This window comes from Populus euphratica, unplaced genomic scaffold (genome assembly GCF_000495115.2).
Source record: "Populus euphratica unplaced genomic scaffold, PopEup_1.0 scaffold175.1, whole genome shotgun sequence".
NCBI classification, from domain to species: Eukaryota; Viridiplantae; Streptophyta; class Magnoliopsida; order Malpighiales; family Salicaceae; genus Populus; species Populus euphratica.
In genome coordinates, this window is record NW_011500057.1 from 302,838 (window position 1) to 319,762 (window position 16,925).

General features: G+C 28.7%; 4 protein-coding genes across 7 annotated transcripts in view; 2 read left to right on the top strand and 2 right to left on the bottom strand.

The window, feature by feature from the left end:
* Positions 1-16,925, top strand: part of LOC105107900 (Ras-related small GTP-binding family protein) — a 29,595-nt gene that overhangs the window by 4,594 nt on the left and 8,076 nt on the right. Inside the window, exon 1 of one of the 2 annotated variants that reach the window (XM_011001987.1) lies at positions 14,003-14,021. The exons of the other annotated variant lie outside the window; for it this stretch is intronic. The gene's annotated coding sequence lies outside the window, so the exon portion shown is untranslated. Of the gene's footprint in view, positions 1-14,002; positions 14,022-16,925 lie in introns of those variants that run through there. 2 annotated transcript variants of the gene reach the window in all.
* Positions 1,229-3,511, bottom strand: LOC105107903 (actin-depolymerizing factor 2-like). The gene is made up of 3 exons (XM_011001992.1): positions 3,352-3,511; positions 1,704-1,969; positions 1,229-1,623 (listed from the first exon to the last, which is right to left on the bottom strand). Exons 1-3 carry the CDS (start codon positions 3,352-3,354, stop codon positions 1,473-1,475), a joined length of 420 nt encoding a protein of 139 aa, XP_011000294.1. The 5' UTR covers positions 3,355-3,511; the 3' UTR covers positions 1,229-1,472.
* LOC105107902 (glycine-rich RNA-binding protein 4, mitochondrial-like) lies at positions 7,331-8,803 on the top strand. 3 transcript variants are annotated; one of them, XM_011001990.1, is made up of 5 exons: positions 7,331-7,658; positions 7,749-7,817; positions 7,891-8,000; positions 8,134-8,220; positions 8,432-8,803. In XM_011001990.1, the coding sequence occupies exons 1-4, from the start codon at positions 7,574-7,576 to the stop codon at positions 8,182-8,184; spliced, it is 315 nt and encodes a 104-aa protein (XP_011000292.1). In that variant the 5' UTR covers positions 7,331-7,573; the 3' UTR covers positions 8,185-8,220; positions 8,432-8,803. The 3 variants fall into 3 exon arrangements, with proteins under 3 accessions (XP_011000292.1, XP_011000291.1, XP_011000293.1); XM_011001989.1 differs by having other exon boundaries at positions 8,134-8,774; XM_011001991.1 differs by having other exon boundaries at positions 7,894-8,000; positions 8,134-8,774.
* Positions 9,270-11,915, bottom strand: LOC105107901 (polyadenylate-binding protein 3). The gene is made up of 3 exons (XM_011001988.1): positions 11,560-11,915; positions 11,361-11,467; positions 9,270-9,839 (listed from the first exon to the last, which is right to left on the bottom strand). The coding sequence occupies exons 1-3, from the start codon at positions 11,897-11,899 to the stop codon at positions 9,786-9,788; spliced, it is 501 nt and encodes a 166-aa protein (XP_011000290.1). The 5' UTR covers positions 11,900-11,915; the 3' UTR covers positions 9,270-9,785.

Here is a 16,925-nt window from a genome sequence, read left to right on the forward strand (position 1 = left end):
ACCCCCTCCACCACACACAAATATATATATATATATATATATATATATATATATATAATGAAGTTAAAAAAAAACTTATTTGACATTAAAAAAATATTATATTAAACTTTTATTTTTTTTCTTAGAAACATAGAATATATATAGTAATATATTTCAAATCTCATATTAAAAAAATATAATTTTTTTTAATGAAAACATGTAGTATATATAAAAAAGGATTTTAAATACTATATTAAAAAGATATCATGTTTTCCTTTTAAATTAAAGTATTTAAATAAAAAAATTTTTATCCCACATTTAAAAAACATGATTTTTTTCTTCGAAAGATAAAGTATATATACTAATGGGTTTTAAATTCTACATTGAAAAAATATAATTTTTTTTATAAAAACATAGAGTATATATACGAAAGGACTTCAAATCCTATATTATCCTTTTAAATTGAAGTATTTTAAAATAAAATATTTTATATCTCACATTAAAAAAATATAATTTTTTTTTTTTGAAAACATATAATGTATATGTTAATAGATTTCAAATCTCACATTAAAAAAACATAATTTTTTTCATACAAACATGGATTATATATACAAAAGACCTTCAAATCCCACATTAAAAAAACATAACTTTTGTATTAAGAATATAGAATATATATACTAATAAATTTCAAATTTTATATTTAAAATAAAAAAATCTCATCCAAATCATAGATCAACTTGCCGGGCCGTCGAGGTCATAGGTAAACCCGTCAAATCTCTCGATTTAGCAAAATTGTTATTTCAGCTGGTCTTTTATTAAACTCAAATCAATAGTCACCAAATCAACCAAATTCCTAATTGATCCGAGGATCATAGGTCAACCCACCAAGTTTCAACCAAATTCCTAATTGATCCTAGGATCATAGGTCAACCCACCAAGTTTTTCAAGTTTAGCTGAATTATTATTCCAACCAGTCTTTTATTAAACCCAAATCAATGCAGTCACAAGATCAACCAAATTCCCAGTTGACCCACTACCCGCTACGCCTGTCCAGATTTGATAACAATGAATTTCCCTAACTGGAATCACAAAACTATCTATATAAATTACCAAAAATGGAATAAAAATTCCAAGAATGCCCATTGCTGTTGAATCACAATCTTAAACTCGTTTATAAATCCAACCAATCCAGTAACTCCTGAAGTTTTTTATTGCTATGTTTTATTAATGTTTAGGACAAGTCTTCTAATGCAAATATGAGAAATTGTCGGGACATCCATTTTCAGAATTGTTAAAAACAAGTACTGGTACAACAAAGATTGTGAGTATGGCTATAAAGAAACACACATCGCATAGGTTCATTACATGATGGATCATAAAAAAATACAATCAAAATCACTGGATTGATTCCAGAAGAGGGCTATCGGATAAAACTCAAACAAACAAACCGATTTCATAATTCAGTCAGGTTCAACGCCAAAAGCCATAAACACTTAACTAGCACGGCTTCTAATGACATCAAGACCCATTTCAGTTGGATCAGTTGCCTGCAACTCTATCTGAATACCATCCAATTCTCTCTTAAACCTGTCCTTAGAGCTGGCATAAATCATCTTGCTTCTCACCCTTGATGTGTCAGGGGACCTTGTAAACCACAAAAAATGATGAGAAAACAATTCAAAGCCCAAAAATAATAAATGCAGTTGGAGTGAGGGGATCATTACCATGCAATGAAGAAAATCCTGCTCTTTTGAACATTCTCTGCAGTCATGAAATCAAAATCATAAACAGCATAGCGACACTCATCAGCAGGGAGGCTTGCAGTAAAATCTTCATAGCTTTGAGCTGGCTCACCCAGCTTCTCTACAATAACCTGCTTTAGCTTTTCTTCAATCTTAAAAACTATGGATCGGTAAGTTCTTTTAGCCTTCAGCTCCAAGAACTTCAGCTTGCAGTCATCATGCACAGCCATACCAGATGCTGCGTTGGCCTAGACACAGAGGGGGCGGGTGATATATGGTAAGATGGAGAAGCAATGTTTTAACAAGACATCTCTTATCACTTGTTTGATTCATTCTTTATTAGGATGCCCTTAGGGGAGGACCACATAAACAAATCTACGTATTTATTACTGTATAATGGATCACCTCTTGGACGACATAATATCCAAAGTCATGACATTAGTCCATCAAAGTTTCAAAACAATAGCATAGAAAGAAAGAAAGAAAGAAGTTGCAAGACTTGAAACAGTCGAGAAGATTGAAAGACAGAGGAACCACAATGACCAAGATTTTTTGGTTTTTTAAGCTTCCAAACTCATTGACATGACCTATATTTTATAACCTACATCTTCTCCGTCTCAACACATTAGGGATTCAGTAAGGACCATACATCTTCTCACAGTCATTCCATTTTACATAATTAACGGAACATAACACCCTGTCGTATAAAGCAAAGCGCCAGACCTCTAAGACATTAGGTTTCTAACTTCTAAGAAAGCTGAACACTCAAACTCTGTTTGTCATTAAATCAAATGATCAATAACAACCAGAAAGGTAGTTGAAAAAATAAAGAAATAGAACAAAGGAAGTGGCAGCACAGAGGATTTTGTTGCAATTCCTAATCCTAACCTACTTGTCGAGGTTTGACAAAACCAAGTAAAAAACAACGACGCTTTGTTAAAAACAGAAACATAACCCAGGTGTTTGACAATGGGCAAAAGCGAATTCTCCCCCTTTTTTTTGAATAGCAAAATGAGCCAGGTATAGATAATCGAAGCTATAACATTATTAGTTTACTGTTGGTAATTAACGAAGATTAACCGCAGCCATTTTAGACGAGTCAGCATTATGACCGCATGCATTCTAGTGCTAAGGAATCCAAGATCCATGGCAACCAGGAACTCAACCTTTGTGTGCAAGAAATGATGCACTTGGCCATGAGAAAAAGCTTACCTTAATGCATCTAAATCACTTGATAAAGTTGCAGTGCATAAATGTGGAACTGAACAGAAAACAGTCCCAGATAAAAACATGGTATCATGTCCGAATCCTCATCTTGTAAACTATCTTTCTGTACTCAGCAAAAGCAAACACAAAATAGAGCAACAAAATGGAATTTCATATAAGCCGGAAATAGAACACGACATACATAGATCAAGTTAACAAATCGGATCAGACAAAAAATTACGTATTAAATCACCAAATCAGAAGATATTAAGTCTCGCAAGATCCAAGCATCAAATTAAAAAGAAAGGCCAAGTCAGATCTATAAAAAATAACTTAATCGCCTGTTGCTTACAAATCATAGATCAAAAGAGAGACTTTTTAGAGTAAGAAAGTAAAGTTAAAGAGTAAGAAAGAAGAGACTGACCATGATTGTAGATTAGGAGGTCTATGGATGAATTACTTAGATAAATATCACACAAGAAATACAGAGAGATTTATAGAGGGAGGGAGAGGGGTAGGGGTTTGCTTTCTTCAAACGCCGACTTTTTGAGAGAGGGAGAATTCTCCTCTCTGGTGGAGGAATACTACTTTTTTTTATTGGTCGATAAGAATTCAAAAATAAATATCATGATGAGGGTGCTCATGCGTGACAACAGGGACAGAGTACTTACGGGTCCCAGTTATAATTAGACACGTTGTCCCTCGTGAAAATTCTATTTTTGCCACCTTTTTTTAAATCATCAGCCCAACAGCACTGTTATAAAACCGATCGGCAGGGATTCTATCATGCGTTTGTTTTTATATTTTAAAAAATTATTTTATATTTTAAATTAATTTTTTATTTTTATTTTTAATGTGTTAGCATTAAAAATAATTTTAAAAAAATTAAAAGAATTTTAATTTATTTTAAAATTAAAAATATTTTAAAAAATAACCACAATTACACTTTCAAAGATTTTATTAATTGAGTGGTGTTAATTTATTTTTTAAAATATTTTTTATTTAAAAATTTATTAAAATAATATTTTTTTTAATTATAAAAATTTATTTTTTATATCAATATATTAAAATAATTTTAAATAAAAAAATTTAAAAATCTTGAAAAACGAGTCATACCGTTAACTCAAAGAACTTTTAATCTAAAACTTTTTATTTGAAAATATGATTTAAACTGTATTTCATCAAAATTTAAAATTTATTTTTTATTTAAAATTAAATTTTTATATATTTTTAAATTATTTTGATATACAGATATCAAAAATAATTTTTTTAATATATTTTAAAATAAAAAATATTTTAAATCACAATTACTATCGTACTCGCAATTTTAGATATACACTAGTTTTATAAAAACAATAAAAAGAATTGATTTAGTGTAATTTAAATTTTATATATATGATTTATTACCTTTAACCTAGTTCAAATTTATCAACTCTTTTTAAAGAGAAAATTACATCCTATATAATTTGATTGGCTTTCTTATTATATTTTGAAAAATTACTATATATATCTTGGGTCAATAAATTTTTTTAAATTTGATAAAATAATAAAGTTATCTTTCTATATATTAAACTAAAAAATCAATCAAATAATACTACACGTATCTTCTCTCTCTTCGAGTGAGATTTCTCTTTCTATTTCACCCCCCATTTTCTCTCTATTTCACAAAATTACCAAATCAGACACTTTTTTTTGAGTATGTGAAATTATTACGACAATATTTAATTTTAGAACAGGAGATATTTGACACAATAAATTCGGGTTTCTCTCTTTAAAAATTTCTCCCTTTTCAATTCCAAACCTAAATGAAAACTAAAATCTAAGCGGTGGAGAGGGAAAGAGGGTTATTGCATGTTATCAAAAACATTTATAGTGGTTGGGATTCGAAGTATTTTTAATTTAAAAATATATTAAAATAATTTTTTTATATTTTAAAAGTTATTTTTAATATTAACATATAGATATAATTTAAATATATCAAAAAAATAAATTTGAATTAAAAAATAATTTTTTAAAATTACTTTTAAAAAATACAAATAAACTGGGAGTGACAATTTAAATAATCTTTTTATAATAATATTTTAAAAAAATATTTTTTTTTTAATTTAGTGTTTAATATTTAGGGTATTATTTTCTGGGTGTTGATAGCAGGCAAAATAAGAGTTTTGGGAGTCTGAGTTTTTAGCAAGTTGGTGCGCAAGGGAACAATAAATTCTTAAATCAACTTATTTGTCAGGGAAATTGAAGATTGAAGATTAGGGATTGATTTTCTGCAACAATTGGAGATTGTTAATTTTTAAATAATAAAACAGAAACGAAAAGAATGACTCTCTACGTTAGAATTATCACAACTAGAAATGCACCGGTAGGATGAAGTAGATTAATAACTATTAGTAATTATCTTATTAAAATGATTTTGTTTTGATTTTTAAATGTTAATATATACACTTTAACTAATTTTGTTTGACCATTGGTTATAGTAATTGAGTTTAATAGACAAAATAATAATTGAACTTGACTTGTAGTTGACTCGAATCAAGGAATCAAGTCTCATATTATATGGGATGACACAAATTAATTTTAAAAAATAATATATATATATATATAAGGTTTTAATATCTAGAAAAAATTTTAAACAATACATTTATATGTAGTTAATAAAAAAATAAACTTGAAGTATAAAATAATGATTTAAATGGATGTAGGACATAAAAAAAAATGAAGTATAATATACTTATCTCAAATTAAAAACATAAATAATCCACATGGATATAAATTAAATATTGTTATTCCATGTTAAAAAAACTATAAAACAATTCATGCAAAATTAAACTATAAAAAAGAATAGAAAATATAATATAGTTATTCCATGTTAAAAAAAATTAAAATAATTTATGTGTTGTCATGTATAGTCATTCTATATCAAAAATTTTAAAAACAATACATATAAATGTAGACAAAAATAAAATAAAATAAAATGTAGTGTTGTTATCACATATTGAAAAGTCAATAAAAAATTTATATGAGTATAGGTTATGCATAATTATCTCACATTAAAAAATAATTCATGTGAATATAATGTATAAAAAAAACATATGCATAGTTATTTTATATTAAAAAAACAATTTATGTGAATGTAATGTATGAAAAAAAACATATAAGACTAAATATTTATAAATTAATTTTATATTTTTTAAATTTATTAAAAAATTTGATCCTACTCGAGTTATACTACATCATCCAAATTTAAACAAACAAATTATAAATCAAAGGTTTTACGATGTAAAATCAATTAAGGCCTCAAGTCAACTCAATCGCTAGATCAAATTTTATAATTGTGGTAGGTTAGTAGTTCAAATCTTGTAAATTTTAGAATTATTTAAAATTTATATAATTATTAATTTAAAAATTTATAAAATCAATTAAAATACGTATAAATCAATTTAAATATTCATTTTAATTAAAAAAAATTCACATACATGGTGTTAAGCATCCCTCCAGTAAGAAAGGACGATGCCATTGTTATATATGCAAGGAAAAGTCGAATTCATATAGTACTCTAGAAAAAAGAATAATTAGTTTTTAATATTGTCTACCATTCCAAATATCTTTTCACCTCTTCTTATTAAATAAATTACTTTTATTAATTTCAAGAATTTAATGTATTTTTTTCTTATTTCTATTTATAATAAATCATATACGCGGAGATTTTCATGCTTTATTTATGATAATAAATGATAATTTGTCAAGTTGATGGACCTGCATTACGAAGCTGGACAATAGATCAATAAGTATCATCATATATTGTAAAAAGATTATTGTATATTAAAATCATATAGATTAATCAATATAATAATAAAATTGAAAGTAAAAGGACTTCCCATGAATTCTAGTCAAATGAGTTGAGTTGATTAAATTTTTTGAAAATGTTTCGTGCAAACCTTTTTTATTTAAATTTAATTTTTTTATTAAAAATTATTTTTTATATATATTTTAAATTATTTTGATAAACTAATTTTAAAATAATTTTTTAAAAATAAAAAATATTATTTTTATAAATTTCAGCATAAAAAATATTTAAAAAAAAACCACAATCATACAAAAAAAACCCAATTACTTGTCCATGTTTTTTCTTCGATAACTTTGTACTTTTCTCTTTAAAATTATGTTTGGATATATTTTCAAAATATATTTATGGTAAAATCTTTTTATTTTTATATTTTAAAATATATTTAACTTGAACAAAATATAAAATTAATATTTTTTTAAAAATTCAGTAATTTTAATATATTGATATAAAAAATAAAATCTAAAAAAATTATTTTAATATATTTTAAAATAAAAAATATTTTTAAATACCAAAAACATAAACAGTATGTACTATGTAGTTTTCAATAATAAATTCAGAGAGCCAAAGTATTCTGTGCTCTCTCCCCCTTCTCTTTTTAAAAACGTCGTGGCCAATTTCTCGAACATCTTGCGGGCAAAGAAAACATGGGTTCCATTTAGTTTGGACCTAAGAAGAAGCAAAAGCATCAAGACGTTTCCATTAGTGATCAGTCTCTAGTTTCATCTCTCACTAATTTCTGACTCAAAGAATCGGACCCATTTCAATCTGTTTTCAGGGAAGCGTAGGATAACAAGGGATGCAGTGTCTGAATCGAAGTGTCAGTCTGCCCTTAGCCAGACAGTTATTGGCCCGCCACTTATCCACCAAATTATTTGTTGGAGGTCTACAATTTTCTTTCTCCTACTTCATTTCTGCATGCGTTTTTCTATGCTACCAATATCCATCAATTTAATCCGCGGTGATGGATGCAGGGCTTTCTTATGACACCAATGAAACTGTTTTAAAGGATGCTTTTGGAAAATATGGTGAAATAATTGAAGGTAACGTATTGGCCAGGAGCCCTTGTGGTTTTCCTTATTCTTATGGAGATTTTATAGCCTTGTCTATTTTTAGCAGTGAAAGTGATTTGTCACCGAGTGTATGGTGAATCCAAAGGCTACGGCTTTGTGCAGTTCTCTTCTGAAGCTGCAGCCAGCACTGCTTTGAAAGAAATGGATGGCCAGGCATGTTTTCATTAATTATCATGCTCGATAGCTGTTATCCCCCTTAGCTTGTTTGTTACATGAATCCTGCTTTGAGTGTTGATATTGAGATAATGTGTCATCTATTAATGTTTTGTTCTATTCTCTATTCCAGTTGCTGGATGACCGAAATATCCGTGTGCATTATGCTCATAAGTGGTCATGAGGAGGAGCTTTTGTCTTGTCTGATCCATTACACAGGGTATGCGAATTTCACATTCGTAGTCATAGAGCAGTGATAATATTTGTTGAAAATTATTGGGTTTGTTCCGTCAACATTTCTGCGCATCATGTGTTCTTACAACTTGGAGTGCTTTACTACATGTTTAGATTATAAGTACTTGTTCTTGATATCTTCCAGAACTAAACAGGACAAATTTTTTTGATTTCCTGACAACACTTGGCTATTACAGGTTAGATGCTGCTTATTGAGTGAGGCTTTCCTACTGTGCAATGGTTCACCAAACATGCCGAAAGTAAAAATAGAAACTTCTATATTACTTCTGTATCTCTTCTTTTTTTCTTACCCGATTGGTTTCTTAGAGTAGAAAATAGGTCAGGTTTTATTGGGAGGGGGGTTCAGATGGGGCAAGAGACAAGAATATGGAAGCAGATCCTTTTACCCTATTGGAAACTAGCCTGCAGTTTCGTAGTTATTGTACTTGAAGAGTGCGTGTTGCAAGTCTATGCCTGTATTCAGTTTTTGTTGTGTTCAAAACCCAGTAGTTGTAAGTTAAAACCTACATTTTCTTACAACCAATTTAGTGCACCATGTCTGCCTTACATGTCAGGTGCAAGTAATGGATTAAAAAGACCTGGATCACCATCAAGCATCAGCGTCCCGTTGGATGTCAATTCTCCTGCTAAATTGCATATTAACTAGTCGCGGGTAAAAGAATGAATGGGATTTGAAACAGTAGATAATTGTTGAACCGTGTATATATTCCTTTACCTCAAACATGATATGGTGGGTTATCACAGATGGATGGGCTCAGACTTGAACTGCCAGCAGCATGTCCTAGAATGAGCAGAACCCTCAATGATTTGCCTTGCAAGGATTGGGCTGGGTGTTAAATATAAAAAGAGTAAAATAAATTATGTATCTGGTGAATCAAACACCAAGGTCTAAGAATGATTCACGAATTGGATACCCTCATCCATTATTCGCCTCCATTCTTCAGGTCTGCATAATTTTCCATATCTCAAGCCAAAAGAGAGTTTAAATCCTGTGATCTGCTGAGGAAGTTAAAATCTAGCAAAGTGTTTATCTTATAATGTAATCCATTAGACAGTATGAGGTAGCCTTATCACAGTTCACAGCCTCTGCCTGCTAAAATAAATAGCCCTCTTCATCTGTTAAACCATCACCGAAGGAGCTCAACTTTGAGATTCTGTTAACTGGAATCCACTCAATTTTGCTATTTTGGTAGCATTGGGATAAAACTCGATCACAAGATCACCCCCAAGCACCCAAGGAAACTCTACAATGATGCAACTTCTCCTTTTTACAATAATGAAGTCAAGTTGCTCGTCCGGGCAAAAGCATGAGCACAATCGAGTGCTTAAGCAAAGTATTGAAAGCAAATGCATTGCTTTCCCCCTTCCACAAATTACACTTTCTACACAAATCATAAATTGTCTTACAATATGCTTTTACCAACACTTGGACGTCCATGCCCTCTTGGTTTCCCTAATTACCCGACAGAATTGGGGAAATAAAAGAGGACCGTGCACAATCCCTTCATCTAATATCTGCTGAGAGCTACATCATCGCTCGGTATCCTTTGCAACTTCAACAAAGATCAGCCTTCCATTAACAATCTGTATGCCACAACAGAAATGTGGTAGGTGTGAAAAATCAAATATCAAAGTGCTCTAAATGCTTCAAGTCACATTATTTAACATAAGCAGTGATATAATGAGTTTTGACAGAATAAGGTTGGAGCTCATGTTTCAATTTATGATCGCTTCAACTTAACCATGCATAAAAAGCAGTCATATAATGAGTTTTGAGAGAATAAGGTTGGAGCTCATGTTTCAATTTTTTGTATGCAAACAAAAGAATAAAAAGGATTTAAATCCAAGAGCTGAAAGAAGACCGACAGAGTTAAACAAAACACTTAAGCTTCCCCTTATTTCAGTTTACACAAATAAACAAGAAGAAGCTACCACGACACAGGAGAAAAGGATAACAAAAACATCCAAGTACACGAAAGAGGGAAAGGGCAACAAGTGTATTTGACAGCCATTACGAAACAAGATTTTCCTCATAACTAAGCAGGAATGGGATTGATGTCAAATTGAGAAGAAATGAAGTGGAAAAAAAACCGAGTCATACTGAAAAAACTCGAAAAAAAATATTGGACCGTGCTTCCTTCGAATCCCACTAACCATTGAAAGTATAAGCACGCTGCCAACAACAACCACTCCTGATCCATTCAGTGGTGCATAATAAGAAAAGGTAGCCCTCCAAGCAGATTATTATTATTATTATTATTATTATTGTAATAAAAAATAAAAAAAACTTCTATGCAAAAATTTAAAAATAGTTTTCTTGTGGCACGTGAAAGATCCTGGATTGAACCAATCTATTAAATCTAAACAGAAAAAACTCCTAAGCATATTCTTGCTACAAGTTAAAATCAATTTTGCAAAGGAAGAAATGAGCCGAGGATTACCACATCTGATCAGAAATCTATTTCAGGATGTTTAAACAAGAGAGCAATATGCCAGAGCTAGACCAAAGATTGATCATTGCCCAGAAAACGGAAGAAAATCCTAACATTACAACGGTGAAGATTCAAACCATGGTTAGGTCTTGATGTATACTTTGCTGCTAAATTATCAACAGTGATAGCGTCCATGCCACTTAAATCAGTTCCCCAAGCATGATGGTCTCTTACCCTCTTCTACATGTATGCATGTATATACATATTACAGCCTTCACAAGAAACGTCATCTACAATGGTTAAACAATGCTATACTTGCTTTATAAATAACACCTAGAGTGTCTAAAATAAACCCTTTTTTAGAGGACCAAGACCCATCCCAGCTACACAAGGCCTGCTACCTCACCCACCGTAAATAAGCAGAAAAGGAGCCAACATTGGAGGGTTTTGGTTCAATTATTGCAGGCAACCTAGGGAAAATAAGGTGGATTCAAGAGAGAAGAAAAGGACCACTTCCCCTGCTCTTAACCCCTTCTACTAAGTTTGAGCAAGAAATCCGTGAAGGATAACTGAATTTACAAACACGAGAAAGAGGGAAAATGTTCGACAAGATAATTTAGTGGCCATTAGGAAAACATTAAGAAAAAAAACAGGGAAGAAAGTAGGAAAATACCCTGCCATTCATTGCCTTCAATGCCTTGTGTGCATCAGCCTCTGACTCGAAAGTAACAAAACCAAACCCTTTCGGCCTGAGTGTTTTTGATTCAACAACTAGTCTAGCTACACAGGCAACATAAATTAGAAAATATTTGTTTAAAACAAAACAGATAAAGAATGAAAGGTAATTGAAAGCAAGTGAAATCTTCTTTTACCTTCCGAAACAGCACCGAAGGGAGAAAACAACCTTTTGAGCTCATGATTTGTGGTGTATGATGATAATCTGCTGACAAAGAGCTGTAAGCCCATTCTTTGTGCCATTTTCTTCTTCGTCACTGTCCAGACAAACTGGTGTGGTGCGTGCTTGCAACTAGATAACGGCGTTCGTTCATTGACATTTTTAAATGCACTGCCCTGGTACTGTGTCGTCCCTTTGCTCATACGACAATTCAATCGTTCCCCAAAGGTATGGCCACTCATTGTACAGACGATTGTACAGTAGACGACGAGTAGCTTGGATAAAGAAGGCCCTGCCAATAAAAGGGACCAACTCATAAAAGCCCATTCTTCTTCTTCATCATCTTCTTCTTCTTCTTTATTAGATATTAGTTAGGGGCGGCAAAACTCCTCGACCCGATGCATACCCGATTTAAGAAGGGCAGGTTAGGGGCAGTTTTTTCTCTTAAAGGTCGAGCTCGGGTTTACCTAAAGCATTGTTTATTTTTGCTTATGAAATTATGATTGAATGCGTTTTAAAAGTGTGTTCGGTTTAAAAAAATTAAATTGATATATTTTAGTATTTTGATATGCTAATTTAAAAAATAAAAAATATTTAAAAAAAATACTATATACCACAATACTGTATACACGTAATTAGATTACGAGAGAGGTAAGTAATATAGTCCCTCCCATGAATAACTCGGTTTAATTTACCAAAAACATATAAGATGTGAGAAGTTTATTGTAGCCCTAGAAAGAGTTTATTCTGAATTATAATGGTGCATTGATAATTTTGTTTATCATCAAATCAATCAAAAAGATTAAGTTTAAGGGTAAAATGACTATTTTTATATAATTCATTTGTTATTTTTGTTTGATTGGAGGTGTATATGTTTTTTATTTAGAATAGGGAAATCCCTTTACTATCCTTAAAAAAAAAAAACATTTGACTTCTAGGGACTTATTTGAAAATTGATGTTTTATTGCACAATAAATTTATTAAATTGAGCTCAGTTTCAAAATTAATAATTTTTTTTTTGGGGAGTATTATTGTATTTCTATTTTTTTTATACTTAATTTATTTTAAAAAAATACTATATACCACAACACTGTATACACGTAATTAGATTATGAGAGAGGTAAGTAATATAGTCCCTTCCATGAATAACTCGGTTTAATTTACCAAAATACCACAATACTGTATACACGTAATTAGATTACGAGAGAGGTAAGTAATATAGTCCCTCCCATGAATAACTCGGTTTAATTTACCAAAAACATATAAGATGTGAGAAGTTTATTGTAGCCCTAGAAAGAGTTTATTCTGAATTGTAATGGTACATTGATGATTTTGTTTATCATCAAATCAATCAAAAAGATTAAGCTTAAGGGTAAAATGACTTTTTTTTATATAATTCATTTGTTATTTTTGTTTGATTGGAGGTGTATATGTTTTTTATTTAGAATAGGGAAATGCCTTTACTATCCTTAAAACAAAAAAGAAATTGACTTCTAGGGACTTTTTTTAAAATTGATGTTTTATTGCACAATAAATTTATTAAATTGAGCTCAGTTTCAAAATTAATAATTTTTTTTTTGGGGAGTATTATTGTATTTCTATTTTTTTTATAATTGGATGGGTGAAATGGTAAATTGGTCTTTACAGTAATTAAAAATATTAAAAATTAAAATTCTGAGCACATTAAAATTTATCGAATTGCCCTCGGTTTCATAATTAATTTAGGCTTTTGGGGGTTTTTAAAAATTTTTATAAGGTTTTTTTTTTTGTTAAAATAAAATGGATAAAGAAGTAAATTGCTCTTTACAATTATTAAAAGGTTATTAAAAACTCAAACTTGTCTGGCACATGGCAGATATACAGAGGCGTGTAAAGGTTTAGTGGAGTCTTGGAAGGGTGTGTTTGGAATGTAGTGTAAATTGTGTTTTTAAAAATTTTAATTTTTTTTAAATAATTTTTTTAATTTTTTTTTAAATTAATTAAATATTTTAATATTAATAATTATTAAAAAAATAAAAAAAATTATTTAAAGTAAAATATATTTTAAATTATCATCAATATCACAATCCAGAGAGGCCCGTAGCATGCGAAGCATTATTTGGCGGTTGAAAACTTTCTTCCACTATTGCAGTTGATTGCCCGTAATGTCATCTTCCTCCATATACAACACATGTTGGACCATGATCGGTGATGGATTGTCACCAAAACTATTTTTTTTCTCTTTTCTCTCGTCCGAGATTTGAACCTTACATTGAAATTTTCAGGGTAGTATTCTTAGTTAGGAATATTTGAATATCAATTTTTATTTTTTTGAATTCGTTTTTTTGAATTTTTTAAGTTTTTTTATTTTTTTTAATTGCATCATTTAATCTAAATTTTTTATTTTTTATTTTCTTCATTTTTTCTTATCTTTTTTGTGAATTTTTTTTATTGTTTTCAAATTTATCTTTTAATCAAAATTTTAAATTTATTGATTTTTTTAGATCCAGTCTTTATTTTCTTAATGTTTTTTCTTTAATTTTTTTTCAATTTATTTTTTCAATACAAAATTATCCATCATCCAATTTGATTTTTTTCTTTCAAATTTAATCCTATTCGTTTCATCACTATTTTTTTTTGAATCTTTTATTTATGATTTTTTTAATTTTAATATTTGATATTTGATTTATTGAAATTTAGGATTTTTGGTTTTTTATGTTTAGTATTTTTAATCAAATAACCTGAGTAAAGGGTATAATTTTTTTTTTTACTTATATTATTTTTTGACCTAATTATTCAAGGTTGATTCTTTTTAAAAATTTAGACATCATGGTTTTTTTTTGTTTTTTATATAATTATTCTGATCACATCTTGGATAGTGAGTTTGATAAATTAATCTAAGTAAATTTATATTTTTTAATTATTCTTCATTTTTTCTTGTCTTTTTTGTGAATTTTTTTATTGTTTTCAATTTTATCTTTTAATCAAAATTTTAAATTTATTGATTTTTTTAGATCCAGTCTTTATTTTCTTAATGTTTTTTCTTTAATTTTTTTTCAATTTATTTTTTCAATACAAAATTATCCATCATCCAATTTGATTTTTTTCTTTCAAATTTAATCCTATTCTTTTAATCACTATTTTTTTTAATCTTTTATTTATGATTTTTTTTAATTTTAATATTTGATATTTGATTTATTGAAATTTAGGATTTTTGGTTTTTTATGTTTAGTATTTTTAATCAAATAACCTGAGTAAAGGGTATAATTTTTTTTTTTACTTATATTATTTTTTGACCTAATTATTCAAGGTTGATTCTTTTTAAAAATTTAGACATCATGGTTTTTTTTTGTTTTTTATATAATTATTCTGATCACATCTTGGATAGTGAGTTTGATAAATTAATCTAAGTAAATTTATATTTTTTAATTATTGTTTTTAAATGATAATTTTTTTATTTTATTTTTTGATATTTAATATATTATAGCATGAGATAATATTATTTTTTTTATTTTTTTATCATTCGATATTTTTTTATCCTTTCTTACATCAACTAAACATAATATTTTTTCTTGAAAAAATAATTATGTGGAGGAGTACAAGTTCTATAACAGCTATTACTATCATAAAATAATGACGCAAATTTGTTTTGGTCAAAGAGAGCATGGGGGTGGTATTAGAAATGATAAAGGCGAAGTTATGCAAACACATACACGATACACCAATATTTGGAGACGGTGTTGATTTTCTATAAGAAGATTCAAAGTCCAAGAAGAGTGACAGAAAATCTAAATTCAAAATCTTCCAAATCACAATCACCATTAAAATTTAGATACATAATTCATTGCAATTATTGTTGGCCGCGAAAACCTAGTTGGCGACAAAGTTGGTGAAGAAGAAGAGCAAAATATATGTTACAAGGTACCTTTAGGCATTACGTGTATCTAATTTAATACGTAAATTGCTATTAATTATATAAAAATAGGATGCAAATTGTAATTTTTTTTTAAATGAAAGGAAAGTGTTACCAAACCCAAATCTCTGGACGGTCCAGGTAAAATTTTCTTATTTTAATTAAAAACAAGACAAATACATTCTCGTCATCTCAATGTTATTTTTCAATTAGTGTTGATTGGGTATGTAAAATTTATTCTGCTCCTACTTTACCAAACACCTAATATCACTACTCGACACTGCAACAACATTGATTTATTTTATATATCTGGTATCTTATTTTTTTTAAATATCTTATTTAAAAAGTTATTATTTAATATTATAATTTTTAAAACTCTAACTTATTAACAGAATTTTTATAGTATAAAAATAATTATACAAAATAAAAAATAATTTCACCTCTAAAACATTTTATTTAAAATAAACTATGCTGTTGTTTTTATCTTAAATTATTAAGAATTCACGTCATATTATTATTAGACTACTTATAATATTCTCGATTCTAAGGTGATTCTAAGATGATAGTGTGAATATTTAATAAAAAATATTTTTAAATTTAGTGTTGTGGAAAAGATATGAAATTCTTGATTTTAATGTTTATTACATTACTAAATATCAAACTAAGAAAATTTTTAATTTCAATGTTAATAAATATTAATATATTAACTCTAGTGTTATTGAAGGCTAGTGGAAGTCGGATTGCTTTGAAGGCAGGCTTGTGGACTTCCAGCAATCAAGGAAAGGGAATCATGGCTGTTACTTCTCATCTTATTGACGAGAATTGGATGCTGCATATCCGAATCATGAGGTATTGATTTCATCTTACCAATTATAGATGCTATGGTTATCATTAGTCATTAAATACTGATTATTTTGCACTAATACGACATGAAAAGTGGAGCTTCTCCACCCAATTCAGGAGTTCACTCTCACGAATTCTTTCTATGCCCTTTCCAATGATAGCCACGCCATCTTGAACAATTAGACTTGACATTTGTGCAAAACAATGCAATTAGTCTCTCATATTTTTATATCATATCCGTCTCACTTGTACTTTTTTAAAATTATTTTTTATTAAAAAAATATTTTTATTATTTTAATGTATTAATCTCAAAAATAATTTTTTAAAAATAAAAAAATATTATTTTAATATATTTACAAGTAAAAAATATTTTAAACAATAACTGAAATTATAAACAGACGCTTTATTTATCACAAGAGCTGCGACAATATTTTATTACAAGATCTTGGATTTGGACTGTCATAACCCAATTTTGGCCCTTTGGATTTTAATTTAATTTTTACAGGGTTTAAAATGAAAAATTAAAAGATCAGAGATTTATTTCGATGAAAAGTGTGATTTGTCAACTTTCGTGAAAATTAAGGACTACAATGTGCCTTTGTCATTCT

What these genes read in the sequence shown, in the direction of transcription:
- LOC105107903 (XM_011001992.1), bottom strand. An exon ending in AGGATTTTCTTCATTGCATG is followed by an intron (nt 1,624 to 1,703) that starts GTAATGATCCCC and finishes GTGGTTTACAAG; the next exon opens with GTCCCCTGACACATCAAGGG.
- LOC105107902 (XM_011001990.1), top strand. Translation starts at nt 7,574, where the DNA reads ATGCAGTGTCTGAATCGAAGTGTCAGTCTGCCCTTAGCCAGACAGTTA. An exon ending in CACCAAATTATTTGTTGGAG is followed by an intron (nt 7,659 to 7,748) that starts GTCTACAATTTT and finishes TGATGGATGCAG; the next exon opens with GGCTTTCTTATGACACCAAT. An exon ending in ATATGGTGAAATAATTGAAG is followed by an intron (nt 7,818 to 7,890) that starts GTAACGTATTGG and finishes GTCTATTTTTAG; the next exon opens with CAGTGAAAGTGATTTGTCAC.
- LOC105107901 (XM_011001988.1), bottom strand. Translation starts at nt 11,899, where the DNA reads ATGAGTTGGTCCCTTTTATTGGCAGGGCCTTCTTTATCCAAGCTACTC. An exon ending in CTTCGGTGCTGTTTCGGAAG is followed by an intron (nt 11,468 to 11,559) that starts GTAAAAGAAGAT and finishes TTGCCTGTGTAG; the next exon opens with CTAGACTAGTTGTTGAATCA. An exon ending in TGAAGGCAATGAATGGCAGG is followed by an intron (nt 9,840 to 11,360) that starts GTATTTTCCTAC and finishes TGTGGCATACAG; the next exon opens with ATTGTTAATGGAAGGCTGAT.